Source organism: Bombina bombina, chromosome 3, assembly GCF_027579735.1.
Source record: "Bombina bombina isolate aBomBom1 chromosome 3, aBomBom1.pri, whole genome shotgun sequence".
Lineage (NCBI taxonomy): Eukaryota > Metazoa > Chordata > Amphibia > Anura > Bombinatoridae > Bombina > Bombina bombina.
This window is the reverse complement of record NC_069501.1, coordinates 35,305,181-35,324,029: the sequence shown is the minus strand read 5'-3', so window position 1 is coordinate 35,324,029 and position 18,849 is coordinate 35,305,181. Positions and strand designations below refer to the sequence as shown.

The 18,849-nt window shown below is 42.3% G+C and overlaps 1 protein-coding gene across 1 annotated transcript in view; it reads right to left on the bottom strand.

The window, feature by feature from the left end:
* Positions 1-6,786: 6,786 nt before the first annotated feature.
* The window catches only part of LOC128652193 (3 beta-hydroxysteroid dehydrogenase/Delta 5-->4-isomerase type 1-like), a 110,125-nt gene continuing 98,062 nt past the window's right edge, over positions 6,787-18,849 (bottom strand). The window contains exon 3 of the mRNA XM_053705133.1: positions 6,787-7,604. Coding sequence (XP_053561108.1) covers positions 6,787-7,604 — 818 coding nt within the window. The remainder of the gene's footprint in view (positions 7,605-18,849) is intronic.

Genomic DNA, 18,849 nt, shown 5'->3' with positions numbered 1-18,849 from the left:
GTGCCGTTCACCCTCACTCGGGCTCCCGGGTCGGAGTACAGCGAAAACACCATATTCAGAAAACTCTCCCCGAAGTTCATTGATCGCATCACTCGGCGCAGAAAAGGCCAACCGACCCGGTCGAAGGCCTTCTCTGCGTCGGTCGAGAAGAGGGCCATAGGCACACCTTCAACTCTTGCATAGTTTATCAGTTGTAGGACCTTGGTGGTGTTGTCGCGTGCCTCCCTACCCGGGATGAAACCCACCTGTTCTGGAGAAATCAAATTTGGTAGAAATTTGTTGAGGCGCTTTGCTAGAATTTTAGCTAATAGTTTAATGTCTGTGTTTAGTAAGGATATTGGTCTAAAATTTTCTGGGGTTGTGGGTTCCTTACCCGGTTTGGGGATAACCGTTATGTGTGCCTCTAGCATGGATTTCATCAGTTTGGGGCATTCTCGTAAATTATTAAATAATTGGAGTAAGCTTGGGGCCAACATAGGAAGAAATGCCTTAAAGTATCTAGGTGTGAGTCCATCAGGACCCGGGCATTTCCCCTTGGGGAGATCTCTAATTGCGTCAGTCAGTTCCTCTAAGGTGATTGGGGCGTCCAAGGCGTCCGTGTCTGCGTCAACAAGTTGGGGCAGGTCCAGGTCAGAAAGGTATTCGTCTATTTGCTTTTCCGTATTAGGAGGTGAGTCTACAGTTTGCGTCCCATCTGTTTTGTTGGGCAGATTATATAGTTTGCTATAGTAGGTGTGAAAAGCTTCTGCGATCTGTTTGCTACCCTCAATCCTAGAGCCATCTTTCGCTTGTAAGTGATGTATGTAAGCTTTAAGTTGTGATCTACGAATCGATCTAGCCAGCAACTTACCTGGCTTATTGCCCCCCTCGTAGTACTGCTGTTTGGTCCAGAATAGTCGTCTGTGGTGAGCTGTCATAAGATGGTTTTTGAGGTCTAACCTGGCCATTGTAATGCTGGCTTTGATTGTTTTGTCAGTCGGTTTGAGTTTATGTTTGGCCTCTAGGTCCGAGATTGCAGACAGCAGATGTGTGTGTTTTTCTCTATGTGTTCTAATCTGTCTTGCTTTGTGTTTAAGAAATACACCACGGATAACACACTTGTGTGCCTCCCATGTATTTGACAGGGAGGTACTCGTGGGGTCATTGATTGAGAAGTATTCAGTTAGGGACTTGCCTACGTCTGCAGCTATGGGTGGCGATTCCAATAAGGAATCGTCCAATCTCCAGATATATGTTGTTGGGGGAATGTCAGGCCATGTCACATTGCATATCACGGGTGCATGATCGGACCATGTAATGGTACCTATCTCGCAGTCAGCTGTCAAGTCAAGTCCTATAGGGTCTGTAAAAAAATAGTCGATGCGTGAGTATTTGTCGTGTGGGGGGGAAAAGTATGTGTAGTCACGGTCTGTTGGGTGAAATGTTCTCCACATGTCGTGGAGTTGAATATCAGCGAAAGACGCCCTTACACTCCTAGTGGTTCTGCGGGGGACATTGGATGACCCGTTAGACGTGTCAAGAAGTGGGTCCAGTGGAAGATTCAAGTCTCCTGCTACAAACGTGGGGCCTTTGGAATGGTCTAGTAATATCTTGGTAATACGCTTTACGTATTGGTGTTGGGCTGTGTTTGGTGCGTATATGCAGGCCAATGTGATAGGATGGGTATATAGTGTGCCTCGTATTAGTAAGTACCGACCCTCAGGGTCTTTTTCAACATGGGCGACTCTGATTGGTACTGTTTTGTGTATTAATATACCCACCCCCCCTTTCTTTTCAGGGCCGGATGAAAAGTAGGTAGAAGTGTATATACTATCTAACCATTTTGGCTCTCTACCCCTACGGAAATGAGTTTCCTGTATGAAAACAATTTGGCTATTTAAACGCTTAAGTTCTTTAAGGGCGATTGACCTCTTACCTGGACTGTTTAGTCCCTTTGCGTTTATTGAGACGAGTGTGAGGCCATGGGATCCGAATCTGCTCTTCTTTGGATCCATTCTAGGGGAGAGAAACAAAAAAAAAAAAAAAAAAAAAAAAAAAAAAGGGGGGAGGGGAATATAGATAAGGGGAGAGAGAGAGGGTAGAGAGTAAAGGTGAGAAATTGGGGTTATGGTATGTGCCGTGGATAGAGAAGCAAGATTGAGAAAAGAGATAACCAGGATTTTAGTGCTCTTTAGATAATTAACTGCCCGACACTAAGGGCAGGATGAATATATTTTGTTAGTATTGTAATAGCTTTCCCTGTTGGAGAGATATCTTTTAGATACCAGAGTGAACAGGTCAGAGAAAGCGAAATAAACAATTTAGTGTCAAATGGGGTTGTATCCCCAAAGTGGACAACTTTTGACTATATGTGTTTACAGAAACCCTAATGCATTGGTCTAATCTAAAAAAGGAGAAAGTGCTCCGAAATTAACTGGTCTGTGCTAGGTTATAAATTAGGGGGGTAATATGTGTGATATATTGAGGAGACATTTATACAGCCTTATTTGAGTACTTACACACCAGGGTCCTAGGTGGACCTCGGGGACTGTTATAGTTTGACTCTAGGTAAAGTCTATTGCGGTAGGCTGTCCATAAGGGAAGCCCTCTGCTGTTTTTACTTGTGGGGTATAAGGTTGGGAAGGGAAGGGAAGGGGAAGGGGTTGGTTTAGGATGGGTATGATTCGAGAGAGGGAAAATTTGCATTTACATGGTAAAATCCTGAAGCACAGAACATATACAAGACTAAACTATATTTTAACCTATTAACATAACAATTTCAAACCTTCCTTGAGCAGAGGAACATCATAGGAGGGAACGAACCGGTATGACCATCAATATTATACAGTGAGGGCTAGCTGGTATGGTTTATGTCCGTAGGGATCCACAAGAACTGGGTCCCTTTTTTGTCATATCCAGTAGGTTCCAGTTACAGTCGAAAGCCCATTGTCCTCTGCAAAACAGTATCTTAGAGAGTCAGATTTCTTTCTCAGAGTATCTATTAGTCCTGCTCAGGTGCATTGGTATCCTCTGGGTTCTTTTGTTGCTCAGAAACAGCCTCTTCGTTGTCGATTGCAAGAGCAGCATAGAAGGCCTGTGGATCCCCTCCCGGCCTATAAACTGCTGATTTGTTGTTATGGGTCGCCATCAGTGAGACCGGGAAGCCCCATCTGTACTGCACTTTATTTTCTCTGAGAATAGAAGTAATATGGCCCATCTCCTTTCTTTTCTGCAATGTCACTGGCGATAGGTCCGAAAAAAGTTGGATTTTTTCTCCTGCATGTGTTATGGATTGTTTGGCTCTGGCACATCTAAGTATCTCCTCCTTTTCTTTAAAGCTTAGGAATTTAATTATTATGTCCCTGGGCGGACCTTTGGGTGGTGGTTTAGGCCGGAGTGCCCTGTGTGCTCGCTCCAGTGCAATCTCTGGGGAGTTAGGCGTGTCTTTTATTGTTCGGAAGAGACTCTGCAGGTACCCCTCTATTGCCGGTGGGTGTATAGATTCAGAAACACCTCTGACCCTTATGTTGTTTCTGCGGCAGCGGTTTTCAAGGTCCTCAAGTTTGTCAGAGAGGACCTGCATGTCTGCGTGATGCTGTTGTATTTCTATACTATTGCGTTGCACTGTGGTTGCCAATGATCCCTGTTCTGTTTCTGTTTTGGACACTCTGCTTTCTAGGGCATTGATATCTTTTTTTAGGTCGCCAAAAAGGCTCCTCATCTCTTGGAGCACTCCCTGTATATCCTCTTTTGATGACAGATAGCGTAAGTCTCCTTTAGTTAACGGTTGTGATTGCTCTGCAATTTGTGGGGACAGTTCCTTAGTTGCTTGCGAGCTTTGCATGAGGGCCATATCTTCTGGTTGTGGGCTGGGATTTGCGTCTAATTGTTTGAGGTATCTGCTCAATGGTCTGGCAGCTGTGTTCTTGTCAGCCTTATTGATTTTTTTATTAGGCATCCCCACTACTGAGGAAAAATATGTGCAGGTGTATTCGTACTATCCCTTTAAATTAGTGAACTGGTATGTCCTATCTGAGGGATACAGCTGTTTTTCTTCAGCAATGTATAGTAAGTGGAGCTAGCAAGATACACTGCTCCGTTGTTAACAGTTACTTCTGCAAGCCGATACAGTCAGAGAGCTTGTTGCGTGAATATAAGGGCTTAGCTTATTGTGTGGGTTAGGCAGCTATCTGGAAGATCATATTGCAATGTGCCACTATTATTTTCATGTGCGGTTACTTACTGAGGACTTTTGGCTTCACCGCTCTCCTTTTACTTTACTGGGACCGTCCGGTCCGGCAATGGCGTCGCCACGTGGTTGGGCGCTCTTGTGCGTATCCTTGCTAAGGTTGTAGGTGCGTTCCGGGTATGGTGTATTACCGCTTGTGGTAAGTGCGGCTGAAAGTAGTTTTGTTACCAGCTGGGTGTATTCTGGTCAAGCAGGGGTACACTGTGGATTGCTTTATACTGCCTAGGTATCGGAGCGCCCGATGCTCAGTTGCGCTATGGGCCGCAGTCAGCGTATCTCACTGATCTGTAATATCTGTGCCTGGGTGAAGCTCCGTGTGCTGTAGTCCACTATATAACCGGGTCATCTACTTGTGCCTTATGGTGATTTAGAAGAGCTTGGTAGGGTCTGATTAGTATTTTAAAGCATGTTGTCCACTTTGAGGATTAGGAGCTCTTTCAGCAGTCAGCCATTCGCCTGCGTGGCCAGACTCCGCCCCCAATTTATTTGTTTTTAAACAGCTCAGTGCTATTTTGATAGGTTGCCTCACTAACATGACTAATAACATCCCATAGCCTTATCTGGATAGCAAAGATAATTATTAGACTTTTTATATTCTTTATTATTTCCCCTTTTATCTCGCTCCTATCCTCTCTTCTGCTTCCTTGTCGGCGCCGGGACTGGGAAGCTTTAATACCTTCTAATTATTTTGTTTTACATTAACCATCATATTTATTACTAAGAGTCTTTGCTTCCTATTTACAACTTCAGAGAAATGCCTGTGTCATTGTGATATCAACAATTTACCTATTCCCCCTGAAACTCATGCTCTTAATATTGCAAACGCAGCGTCCAAGTTTCTTTATGATTATAGCTATTTACCACAGGGATTATATGCTATGTATTAGGATTGTAGGTGCCCTCCTCTCTGGATGTACCTATAATCCTTAAGGTTCATTTAGCTGCATTCATTTTGTCATACAAAGTCTCACATGAGATGATATTATTTCCTGCATATAGTAGCTGTCTAATAGGGTAGCAGAGTGAAATCTCACATCAAATGACTGAACAAGAGTCCCGTAGGTTTAAATGAGCTAAATGTAAAATGATAAATATAGGTTTTAATTTCCTTTCCTGTGTTAACTGTCTTGGGAATCTATTTCATACTTGCAGTTTAGAGATCCAAGCGTGGTCTCTTCTTCTTAGAGTACTTTCAGCTGTTATCATTTGCCTCTAGATTCTTAAGGCCCAAAAGTGGCCCTTTATGTTATCCAGAAAGTTTCAGTTCCATCAGCAAATCTATCATAAAACCCACTCTTTTTTTATCTAGACACTTCCGCTGTGAACTATTTTTTTGTACTATTAATGCCCAGAAATCCAGCTACTTACTGGCTGTTCATTTATCAAATGACTCAATGGGGCCAATTTATCAATGTCTATCTGACATGATATGCTGTAGCGTATCATGTCCAACAGACATTGAAGAATTACGACAGCATACGCTGTCGATTTAACATTTAACAAGCAGAACTGCTTGTGCAATGCCGCCCCCTGCAAATTTGCGCCCAATCGGCTGCTAGCAGGGGGTGTCAATTAGCCCAGAGGTAGCGGACCAGTTATGGAGCTGCTTCATAACTGCTGTTTCCGGCGAGCCTGAAGGCTCATGCGGAAACAGGGGCATCAAGCTCCATTTGGATAATTTGGCCCCAATGAATCAGTAAAATTAGGACAAATTTGCATTTTTCCGAAGCCCAAATGCACATTTCTAATAACCATGGATTTAAAATGAAACAAAACCCATCAAGATCCCTTTTCAAGAGTTGTTTGATAAGTAAAGGAGAATCCACCCCTGACTGCAATTATGTATAGCTAATTCCCGATGACATAGGATCTGGAAACATTTTTCTCATTAGATATTCTTTTTGTATCTAGGAGGTAAGGGGATTTACAACTCCACTCAAAAATGGGACTCACAGGTCAGGGGTAATTTCCTCCTGTAGGAGTCTTAAAGGGACAAGACTATTATTATTGCTAGATTATGTTTAGCAACGTATTCAGTGAAATATCAGAATGAGAATATGAGGGCTTCTCTCAAGGATAACAGTGTTGGTTTTCCGTAAGCTCAGAGGTCCATTCTGATTACAGATGTGCAGTCAGTTGTGAGATGTGCCCCTTCTGTAACAGCCATCGCCATAAGTATGTCCTGAGGGCTCAGCGCGGGATGTCATGTACGTACTGGTTTCTAGAGGCATTAAAGGTTGAGTATATCCATATAATGGGACATTCTGAGGGTCTCCCAACAATAGAGACTGCTACTGAACTTTTGGCTCTTCTTAGTGTATTGCTGGAATTAGATTCATACAATATTTCTTTAGCATCCAATACAATGTAATCATCTTTGGGAGTCATTTTACACATTTTTTTTTTGTGCTAATTTACCAATTTTTAATGGATAACAAATACCATACAGTATATATGTATTTTTTACGAAAGTCTACCTTGTTATTAATGACAAATAATGCTGATGCATTACTTAAATTTGGACATCATTCACACTTGGGATACTGCATCAGACTTAATCAGTTTTGCTTTTTCTTGTTTAAGACCTCCTTGCGCACTGGTAGAGCAGATGCTATCCATGTTGCTGTAAAATTCTTGCACTCCATCCAGCTATATCGCGGTGTATACTCCATATCTCTCTGCGCCTTCTTGTATGAGAAGATGAATGGAGTGTTGACCAGGATCAAGAGATGTCTGTTGAAAGGCAGAACAAATGTTACAACTGGCTTGAGAACAAAGCTGAGAATCTCCATCAGGAAAGCCACAAAGTAGAGCAGAGGGAAAGGAAGAACCAATCTCGGCTCCACTCCCAGTCCTAGCTCCTTGCCCAGAGTGTGGTTGAAGTCAGAGTAGCTCAAATGAGGAGTGTCATCTGAGATGTAGTAAAAGTTGCCTGCAATCTTTTTGGCTCTTTCTGAATCTGTCAGTGCTCTAGCAGCCTGTATATGAGCCCAGGCAACATTCCCCACATAAACTGGATTCACAAGAGCTTCTTTTCTGGACTGTCTGTGAAAGACATCATTATTCAGTATAGCTTGGTCAAGGTGCAGCTGAAGGAACTGTGATCCCTCTCCATAGATGTACATGGGCCTCAAGGAGCAGGTGATGAGGGTTCCTCCATCTTTGAGTACCCTACCATTGGCCTTCAAAACACTCTGTTCTGCCAACATCTTACTTTGTCCATAGGGAAAGTTCAGTTTGCTTTCATATACCATGTTCTCATTTCCATCAAATACTGGATCTCCTCTGCTATTAGGGCCAACCACTTCCACACTGCTGGTGTATATGAAATAAGGCACATTGTTGTGAACACAAGCCTCCAACAGGTTCTGAGTCCCTGTAACAAAACAAAGAGACAGTAACAATCTCATATATTTAATTCCATTGAAGCTTATATCAAAGTTCCTTATCAGTTAGTAGTCAATTGTAAAAAAAAAATTGTTTAATTAGTATGTTAAATTGGGCTTCAATTCAACATACTAGTGCCTTATTTGATTACATTAGTTCCCCATACAAAGTAATATATTTCTTTAGATTACGGTCCCTTATCTGTTTTATTGATATCCTATGTTTTTATTATAAAACCAAAATGGTCATACCACTACCTCCTATATCTTTAGATTATAGTTTCTTATCTGCCATATTGGTACCCCATTTTAAGGGATTGAAAATTTTTCATGATTCCAAGCACATATTATTAATTAAACAGTTAATGTACTAGCATTTTATATTTAAAAACTTCGCTTTTAGAACATATATATATATATACAGTATGTATATATATATATATATATATATATATATATATACTGTATATATCATATGCTTTTAACACATACTGTATATGCCTTTAAGAGTTTTGCCTTTAAGAATTAAGGGCTAGATTGCAAGTGCCACGCTAACGTTTGCATGCACACGATATAGGGATTTTGTGCGCATCAGAAAGATCGCTCGTATTACAAGTTGAAAGTAAACGCGATCACAAGAGTGCAATTGCATTTAACGCTCGTTGGGTTAGAAAGCCTAAAAAAAAGTTGCACTAAACACAACACAAATGCATTTCAAATTACAGTTACACTCATATATAAACACTCGGCTAGATTACGAGTTGTGCGTTAGGGTTAAAAAGCAGCGTTGGCCGGTCCTAATGCTGCTTTTTAACGCCTGCTGGTATTACGAGTCTTGCAGGTACAGGTGTACCGCTCACTTTTTCGGCCAGACTTGGAAATACCGCAAATCCACTTACGTAAATTGCGTATCCTATTTTTTCAATGGGACTTGCATAGCGCCGGTATTACGAGTCTGACAAAAAGTGAGTGGTAGACCCTCTCCTGTCAAGACTGGTACCACATTTTAAAGTCAGTAGTTAAGAGTTTTACACTACAACGCCGTAGCATAAAACTCTAAACTAAAGTGCTAAAAAGTATGCAAACACCTATAAACTACCTATTAACCCCTAAACCAAGGCCCTCCCACATCGCAAACACTATAATAAATTTTTTAACGCCTAATCTGCCGAACCAAACATCTCTGCCACTATAATACATATATTAACCCCTAAACCGCAGCACTCCCGCCTCGCAAACATTAGTTAAATTTTATTAACCCCTAATCTGCTGTCCCTAACATCGGCGACACCTACCTACATTTATTAACCCCTAATCTGCCACCCCCAACGTCACTGCGACTATACTAAAGTTATTAATCCCTAAATCTAACCCTAACCCCCCTAACTTAAATATAATTTAAATAAATCTAAATAAAATTCCTATCATTTAATAAATTATTCCTATTTAAAACTAAATACTTACCTATAAAATAAACCCTAAGCTAGCTACAATATAACTAATAGTTACATTGTAGCTAGCTTAGGGTTTATTTTAATTTTATTTGTATTTATTTTAACTAGGTACAATAGTTATTAAATAGTTATTAACTATTTAATAACTACCTAGTTAAAATAAATGCAAAAGTACCTGTAAAATAAAACCTAACCTAAATTACAATAATACCTAACACTACACTATAATTAAATAAATGAAATACAATAAAATTATCTAAAGTACAAAAAAAAAACTAAATTACAGAAAATAATAAACAAATTACAAGATTTTTAAACAATCAGCCAATAGGATTGAGCTGGCATTCTATTGGCTGATTGGAACAGCCAATAATATGCCAGTTCAATCCTATTGGCATTAGCCAATAGGATTTTTTCTACTTTAATTCCGATTGGCTGATAGAATTCTATCAGCTAATCGGAATTGAATGGACGCCATCTTGGATGACGTCACTTAAAGGAACCGTCATTTAGTAAGGAGACTTCGTTGGAAGAGGATGCTCCGCGCCGGATGTCTTGAAGATGGACCCGCTCCACGCCGGATGGATGACGATAAAAGATGCCGTCTGGATGAAGACTTCTGCCCGTCTGGAGGACCACTTCGCCCGGCGTGGATGAAGACTTCTCCCGGCTTTGTTGAGGACTTCGGCCCGGTTAGGTGAAGACTTCTCTAAGTAAGGTGATCTTCAAGGGGTTAGTGTTAGGAGGTTTTTTAAGGGGGTATTTGGTGGGTTTTAGAGTAGGGTTGGTTGTTAATAAGTGTAAGATTAGGGGTGTTTAGACTCGGGGTTCATGTTAGGGTGTTAGGTGTATACATAACTTTTATTTCCCCATAGAAATCAATAGGGCTGTGATAGTAGTGGGTTTTAGAGTAGGGTTTGTTGTTAATAAGTGTAAGATTAGGGGTGTTTAGACTCGGGGTTCATGTTAGGGTGTTAGGTGTATACATAACTTTTATTTCCCCATAGAAATCAATAGGGCTGTGATAGTAGTGGGTTTTAGAGTAGGGTTTGTTGTTAATAAGTGTAAGATTAGGGGTGTTTAGACTCAGGGTTCATGTTAGGGTGTTAGGTGTATACATAACTTTTATTTCCCCATAGAAATCAATGGGGCTGCGTTAAGAGCTTTATGCTGCTTTTTTGCAGGTGTTAGCGTTTTTTTCAGCCAACTCTCCCCCGTTGATTCCTATGGGGAAATCGTGCATGAGCACGTTCAGCCAGCTCACCGCTAACGTAAGCAGCGCTGGTATTAGAGTGAGATGTGGAGCAAAATTTTGCTCTACGCTCACTTTTTTGCAGTTAACACTGGGTTTGTAAAAACCCGTAATACCAGCGCTGTCTGTAAGTGAGCAGTGAGCATAAACTGCTCGTTAGCACCGCATAGCTTCTAACGCAAAACTCGTAATCTAGGCGACTGTCTGATAAAAATTATTCATATAAATATTAAAAGAAAATGAAAAGGGCTCAAAGGTATATGGTATATGACAAGGTGTTCCACTCCTGGGAAGATTGGCAACTGTCTTAAATGTTTTCCACTTGTGAATAATCTTTCTCACTGTAGAATGATGGACTTTAAATTGTTTGGAAATGGCCTTATAACCCTTCCCAGATTAATGATAATTTTTGAGTTCACAGTCGTTTTAATAGATGCAGCTATTAAAGGGCCATTCTACCAAAGGCAAATGTGTGTAGCTGTGTAATCAATTCATAAAAACCTTAAAGCAATATGGTATTTTTTCTTTCTATTACCCCTAGATACAGCATTGCGCTTTCCTATAATAAAAAGCTTAGGATGAGGTTAGAGCGAGATTCTTTCGGTAACACATACATAACTGCAATGATGTTATTGTTAGGGATAACTGTAGTGAGGGAGGTTGTAGTTAGGGATAACTGCAGGGGTAGAGGTTGTAGTTAGGAATAACTGCAGTGAGAGAGGTAGTAGTTAGGGATAACTGCAGTGAGGTTGTAGTTAATGGTAACTGTAGTGAGAGAGGATGTAGTTAGGGATAACTGCAGGGGTAGAGGTTGTAGTTAGGAATAACTGCAGTGAGGGAGGTTGTAGTTAGGGATAACTGCAGTGAGGTTGTAGTTAATGGTAACTGTAGTGAGAGAGGATGTAGTTAGGGATAACTGCAGGGGTAGAGGTTGTAGTTAGGAATAACTGCAGTGAGGGAGGTTGTAGTTAGGAATAACTGCAGTGAGGGAGGTTGTAGTTAGGGATAACTGCAGTGAGGGAGGTAGTAGTTAGGGATAACTGCAGTGAGGTTGTAGTTAATGGTAACTGAAGTGAGGGAGGTTGTAGCTAGGGATAACTGCATGGGTAGAGGTTGTAGTTAGAAATAACTGCAGTGAGGGAGGTTGTAGTTAGGGATAACGGCAGTGGGGGAGGTTGTAATTAGGGGCAAATGCAGTGGAGGAAGTTGTAGTTAGAGATAACTGCAGTGAGGGAGGTGTAAGTTAGGGATAACTGCAGTGAGGGAGGTTGTAACTGCAGATAACTGCAGTGGGGGGAGGTTGTAGTTAGGGATAACTGCAGTAAGGGAGATTGTAGTTAGGGATAACTGCAGTGGGGGAGGTTGTACTTAGGGACAACTGCAGTTAGGGAGGTTGTAGTTAGCTATAACTGTAGTGAGGGAGGTTGTAGTTAGGGATAACTGCAGTGAGGGAGGTTGTAGTTAAGGATAACTGCAGTGAGAGATGTTGTAGTTAGGGATAACTGTAGTGGAAGGTTGTAGTTAGGGATAACTGCAGTGAGGGAGGTTGTAGTTAAGGATAACTACAGTGAGAGATGTTGTAGTTAGGAATAACTGCAGTGAGGGAGGTTGTAATTAGGGATAACTGCAGTGGGGGAGGTTGTACTTAGAGATGACTGCAGTGAGGGAGGTTGTAGTTAGGGATAACTGCAGTGAGAGATGTAGTTAGGGAAAACTGCAGTGACAGAGGTTGTAGTTAGGGATAACTGTGGTGAGGGAGGTTGTAGCTAGGGATAACTGTAGTGAGGGAGGTTGTAGTTAGGGATAACTGTGGTGAGGGAGGTTGTAGCTAGGGATAACTTTTGTGAGGGAGGTTGTAGTTAGGGATAACCACAGTGAGGGAGGTTGTAGTTAGGGATAACTGCATTGAGGGAGGTTGTAGTAAGGGATAACTGCAGTGAGGGGTGTTGTAGTTAGGGATAACTGCATGGAGGGAAGTTGTAATTACGGAAAACTGCAATGATAAAGGTTGTATATAGGGATAACTGTAGTGAGGGAAGTTGTAGTTAGGGATAACTGCAGTGAGAGTCTAGATGTTGTAGTTAGGAATAACTGTAGTGTTATAGGTTGTAGTTAGGGATAATTGTTGTGAGGGAGGTTGTAGTTAGGGATAACTGCAGTTAGGGAGGTTGTAGTTCGAGATAACTGCAGTGAGGGAGGTTGTAGTTAAGGATAACTGCAGTGATAGCCTAGATTTTGTAGTCAGAGATAACTATAGTGGGAGGTTGTAAATAGGGATAACTGCAGTGAAGGAGGTTGTAGTTAGGGATAACTGCAGTGAGAGATGTTGTAGTTAGGGATAACTGCAGTGAGGGAGGTTGTAGTTAGGAATAACTGCAGTGATGGAGGTAGTAGTTATGGATAACTGTAGTGAGGGAAGTTGTAGTTAGTGAAAACTGCAATGGGAGAGGTTGTAGTTAGAAATAACTACAGTGAGGGAGGTTGTAGTTAGGGATAACTGCAGTGAGGGAGGTTGTACTTAGGGACAAATGCAGTGGGGGAAGTTGTAGTTAGAGATAACTGCAGTGAGGGAGGTTGTAGTTAGAGATAACTGAAGTGAGGGAGGTTGTAGCTACAGATAACTGCAGTGGGGGGAGGTCGTAGTTATGGATAACTGCAGTGAGAGAGGTTGTAGTTAGGGATAACTGCAGTAAGGGAGATTGTAGTTAGGGATAACTGTAGTGGCTGAGTTTGTACTTAGGGACAAATGCAGTTAGGGAGGTTGTAGTTAGATATAACTGCAGTGAGGGAGGTTGTAGTTAGGGATAACTGCAGTGAGAGTCTAGATGTTGTAGTTAGGGATAACTGTAGTGGAAGGTTGTAGTTAGGGATAACTGCAGTGAGGGAGGTTGTAGTTGGGGATAACTACAGTGAGAGATATTGTAGTTAGGGATAACTGTAGTGAGGGAGGTTGTAGTTAGGGATAACTGCAGTGGGAGAGGTTGTACTTAGAGATTACTGCAGTGAGGGAGGTTGTAGTTAGGGATAACTGCGTGAGAGATGTAGTTAGGGAAAACTGCAGTGATGGAGGTTGTAGTTAGGGATAACTGTGGCGAGGGAGGTTGTAGCTAGGGATAACTGTAGTGAGGGAGGTTGTAGTTAGGGATAACTGTAGTGAGGGAGATTGTAGTTAGGAATAACCGCAGTGAGGGAGGTTGTAGTTAGGGATAACAGCATTGAGGGAGGTTGTAGTAAGGGATAACTGCAGTGAGGGAGGTTGTAGTTAGGGATAACTGCAGTGAGGGAAGTTGTAATTACGGAAAACTGCAATGATAGAGGTTGTAATTAGGGATAACTGTAGTGAGGGAGGTTTTAGTTTGGGACAACTGTTGTGAGGGAGGTTGTAGTTAGGGATAATTGTAGTGAGAGAGGTTGAAATTAGGGATAACTGCAATGGGAGAGGTTGTAGTTAGAAATAACTGCAGTGAGGGAGGTTGTAGTTAGGGATAACTGCAGTAAAGGGAGGTTGTAGTTAGGGACAACTGCAGTGAGAGTCTAGATTTTGTAGTTAGGGATAACTGTAGTGAGGTAGGTTGTAGTTAGGGATAATTGTTGTGAGGGAGGTTGTAGTTAGGGATAACTGCAGTTAGGGAGGTTGTAGTTAGAGATAACTGCAGTGAGGGAGGTTGTAGTTAAGGATAACTGCAGTGAGAGTCTAGATGTTGTAGTCAGAGATAACTATAGTGGGAGGTTGTAGATAGGGATAACTGCAGTGAGGGAGGTTGTAGTTAGGGATAACTGCCGTGAGGGAGGTTGTAGTTAGGAATAACTGCAGTGAGGGAGGTTGTAGATAGGAATAACTGCAGTGAGGGAGGTTATAGTTAGAGATAACTGCCGTTAGGGAGGTTGTAGCTAGGGATAACTGCAGTGACAGAGGTTGTAGTTAGGGATAGCTGTAGTGACTGAGGTTGTAATTAGTGATAACTGCAGTCGGGGAGGTTGTAGTTAGAGATAACTGCAGTGAGGGAGGTTGTAGTTAGGGATAACTGCAGTGAGGGAGGTTGTAGTTAGGAATAACTGCAGTGATGGAGGTAGTAGTTATGGATAACTGTAGTGAGGGAAGTTGTAGTTAGTGAAAACTGCAATGGGAGAGGTTGTAGTTAGAAATAACTACAGTGAGGGAGGTTGTAGTTAGGGATTACTGCAGTGAGGGAGGTTGTAGTTAGGGATAACTGCAGTGGAGGAGGTTGTACTTATGGACAAATGCAGTGGGGGAAGTTGTAGTTAAAGATAACTGCAGTGAGGGAGGTTGTAGTTAGAGATAACTGAAGTGAGGGAGGTTGTAGCTACAGATAACTGCAGTGGGGGGACGTTGTAGTTATGGATAACTGCAGTGAGAGAGGTTGTAGTTAGGGATAACTGCAGTGGGGGAGTTTGTACTTAGGGAGAAATGCAGTTAGGGAGGTTGTAGTTAGATATAACTGCAGTGAGGGAGGTTGTAGTTAGGGATAACTGCAGTAAGAGTCTAGATGTTGTAGTTAGGGATAACTGTAGTGGGAGGTTGTAGTTAGGGATAACTGCAGTGAGGGAGGTTGTAGTTGGGGATAACTACAGTGAGAGATGTTGTAGTTAGGGATAACTGCAGTGAGGGAGGTTGTAGTTAGGGATAACTGCAGTGGGAGAGGTTGTACTTAGAGATGACTGCAGTGAGGGAGGTTGTAGTTAGGCATAACTGCAGTGAGAGATGTAGTTAGGGAAAACTGCAGTGATGGAGGTTGTAGTTAGGGATAACTGTGGTGATGGAGGTTGTAGCTAGGGATAACTGTAGTGAGGGAGGTTGTAGTTAGGGATAACTGTAGTGAGGGAGATTGTAGTTAGGAATAACCGCAGTGAGGGAGGTTGTAGTTAGGGATAACTGCATTAAGGGAGGTTGTAGTAAGGGATAACTGCAGTGAGGGAGGTTGTAGTTAGGGATAACTGCAGTGAGGGAAGTTGTAATTACGGAAAACTGCAATGATAGAGGTTGTAATTAGGGATAACTGTAGTGAGGGAGGTTTTAGTTAGGGACAACTGTTGTGAGGGAGGTTGTAGTTAGGGATAATTGTAGTGAGAGAGGTTGAAATTAGGGATAACTGCAATGGGAGAGGTTGTAGTTAGAAATAACTGCAGTGAGGGAGGTTGTAGTTAGGGATAACTGCAGTAAAGGGAGGTTGTAGTTAGGGACAACTGCAGTGAGAGTCTAGATTTTGTAGTTAGGGATAACTGTAGTGAGGTAGGTTGTAGTTAGGGATAATTGTTGTGAGGGAGGTTGTAGTTAGGGATAACTGCAGTTAGGGAGGTTGTAGTTAGAGATAACTGCAGTGAAGGAGGTTGTAGTTAAGGATAACTGCAGTGAGAGTCTAGATGTTGTAGTCAGAGATAACTATAGTGGGAGGTTGTAGATAGGGATAACTGCAGTGAGGGAGGTTGTAGTTAGGGATAACTGCAGTGAGGGAGGTTGTAGTTAGGAATAACTGCAGTGAGGGAGGTTGTAGATAGGAATAACTACAGTGAGGGAGGCTATAGTTAGAGATAACTGCCGTTAGAGAGGTTGTAGCTAGGGATAACTGCAGTGACAGAGGTTGTAGTTAGGGATAACTGTAGTGACTGAGGTTGTAATTAGTGATAACTGCAGTCGGGGAGGTTGTAGTTAGAGATAACTGCAGTGAGGGAGGTTGTAGTTAGGGATAACTGTAGTTAAAGATGTTGTAGTTAGGGAAAACTGCAGTGACGGAGGTTGTTGTTAGGGATAACTGTGGTGAGGGAGGTTATAGTTAGGATAACTGCAGTGAGAGTCTAGATGTTGTAGTCAGAGATATCTATAGTGGGAGGTTGTAGATAGGAATAACTGCAGTGAGGGAGGTTGTAGTTAGGGATAACTGCAGTGAGGGAGGTTGTAGTTAGGGATAACTGCAGTGAGGGAGGTTGTAGTTAGGAATAACTGCAGTGAGGGAGGTTGTAGTTAGGAATAACTGCAGTGAGGGAGGTTATAGTTAGAGTTAACTGCAGTTAGGGAGGTTGGAGCTAGGGATAACTGCAGTGACAGAGGTTGTAGTTAGGGATAACTGTAGTGACTGAGGTTGTAATTAGTGATAACTGCAGTCGGGGAGGTTGTAGTTAGAGATAACTGCAGTGAGGGAGGTTGTAGTTAGGGATAACTGCAGTGAGGGAGGTTGTAGTTAGGAATAACTGCAGTGATGGAGGTAGTAGTTATGGATAACTGTAGTGAGGGAAGTTGTAGTTAGTGAAAACTGCAATGGGAGAGGTTGTAGTTAGAAATAACTACAGTGAGGGAGGTTGTAGTTAGGGATAACTGCAGTGAGGGAGGTTGTAGTTAGGGATAACTGCAGTGAGGGAGGTTGTAGTTAGGAATAACTGCAGTGAGGGAGGTTGTAGATAGGAATAACTACAGTGAGGGAGGCTATAGTTAGAGATAACTGCCGTTAGAGAGGTTGTAGCTAGGGATAACTGCAGTGACAGAGGTTGTAGTTAGGGATAACTGTAGTGACTGAGGTTGTAATTAGTGATAACTGCAGTCGGGGAGGTTGTAGTTAGAGATAACTGCAGTGAGGGAGGTTGTAGTTAGGGATAACTGTAGTTAAAGATGTTGTAGTTAGGGAAAACTGCAGTGACGGAGGTTGTTGTTAGGGATAACTGTGGTGAGGGAGGTTATAGTTAGGATAACTGCAGTGAGAGTCTAGATGTTGTAGTCAGAGATATCTATAGTGGGAGGTTGTAGATAGGAATAACTGCAGTGAGGGAGGTTGTAGTTAGGGATAACTGCAGTGAGGGAGGTTGTAGTTAGGGATAACTGCAGTGAGGGAGGTTGTAGTTAGGAATAACTGCAGTGAGGGAGGTTGTAGTTAGGAATAACTGCAGTGAGGGAGGTTATAGTTAGAGTTAACTGCAGTTAGGGAGGTTGGAGCTAGGGATAACTGCAGTGACAGAGGTTGTAGTTAGGGATAACTGTAGTGACTGAGGTTGTAATTAGTGATAACTGCAGTCGGGGAGGTTGTAGTTAGAGATAACTGCAGTGAGGGAGGTTGTAGTTAGGGATAACTGCAGTGAGGGAGGTTGTAGTTAGGAATAACTGCAGTGATGGAGGTAGTAGTTATGGATAACTGTAGTGAGGGAAGTTGTAGTTAGTGAAAACTGCAATGGGAGAGGTTGTAGTTAGAAATAACTACAGTGAGGGAGGTTGTAGTTAGGGATAACTGCAGTGAGGGAGGTTGTATTTAGGGATAACTGCAGTGGAGGAGGTTGTACTTAGGGACAAATGCAGTGGGGGAAGTTGTAGTTAGAGATAACTGCAGTGAGGGAAGTTGTAGTTAGAGATAACTGAAGTGAGGGAGGTTGTAGCTACAGATAACTGCAGTGGGGGGAGGTTGTAGTTATGGATAACTGCAGTGAGAGAGGTTGTAGTTAGGGATAACTGCAGTAAGGGAGATTGTAGTTAGGGATAACTGCAGTGGGGGAGTTTGTACTTAGGGACAAATGCAGTTAGGGAGGTTGTAGTTAGATATAATTGCAGTGAGGGAGGTTGTAGTTAGGGATAACTGCAGTGAGAGTCTAGATGTTGTAGTTAGGGATAACTGTAGTGGGAGGTTGTAGTTAGGGATAACTGCAGTGAGGGAGGTTGTAGTTGGGGATAACTACAGTGAGAGATGTTGTAGTTAGGGATAACTGCAGTGAGGGAGGTTGTAGTTAGGGATAACTGCAGTGGGAGAGGTTGTACTTAGAGATGACTGCAGTGAGGGAGGTTGTAGTTAGGGATAACTGCGTGAGAGATGTAGTTAGGGAAAACTGCAGTGATGGAGGTTGTAGTTAGGGATAACTGTGGTGAGGGAGGTTGTAGCTAGGGATAACTGTAGTGAGGGAGGTTGTAGTTAGGGATAACTGCAGTGAGGGAGGTTGTAGTTAGGGATAACTGCAGTAAAGGGAGGTTGTAGTTAGGGACAACTGCAGTGAGAGTCTAGATTTTGTAGTTAGGGATAACTGTAGTGAGGTAGGTTGTAGTTAGGGATAATTGTTGTGAGGGAGGTTGTAGTTAGGGATAACTGCAGTTAGGGAGGTTGTAGTTAGAGATAACTGCAGTGAGGGAGGTTGTAGTTAAGGATAACTGCAGTGAGAGTCTAGATGTTGTATTCAGAGATAACTATAGTGGGAGGTTGTAGATAGGGATAACTGCAGTGAGGGAGGTTGTAGTTAGGGATAACTGCAGTGAGGGAGGTTGTAGTTAGGAATAACTGCAGTGAGGGAGGTTGTAGATAGGAATAACTACAGTGAGGGAGGTTATAGTTAGAGATAACTGCCGTTAGGGAGGTTGTAGCTAGGGATAACTGCAGTGACAGAGGTTGTAGTTAGGGATAACTGTAGTGACTGAGGTTGTAATTAGTGATAACTGCAGTCGGGGAGGTTGTAGTTAGAGATAACTGCAGTGAGGGAGGTTGTAGTTAGGGATAACTGTAGTTAAAGATGTTGTAGTTAGGGAAAACTGCAGTGACGGAGGTT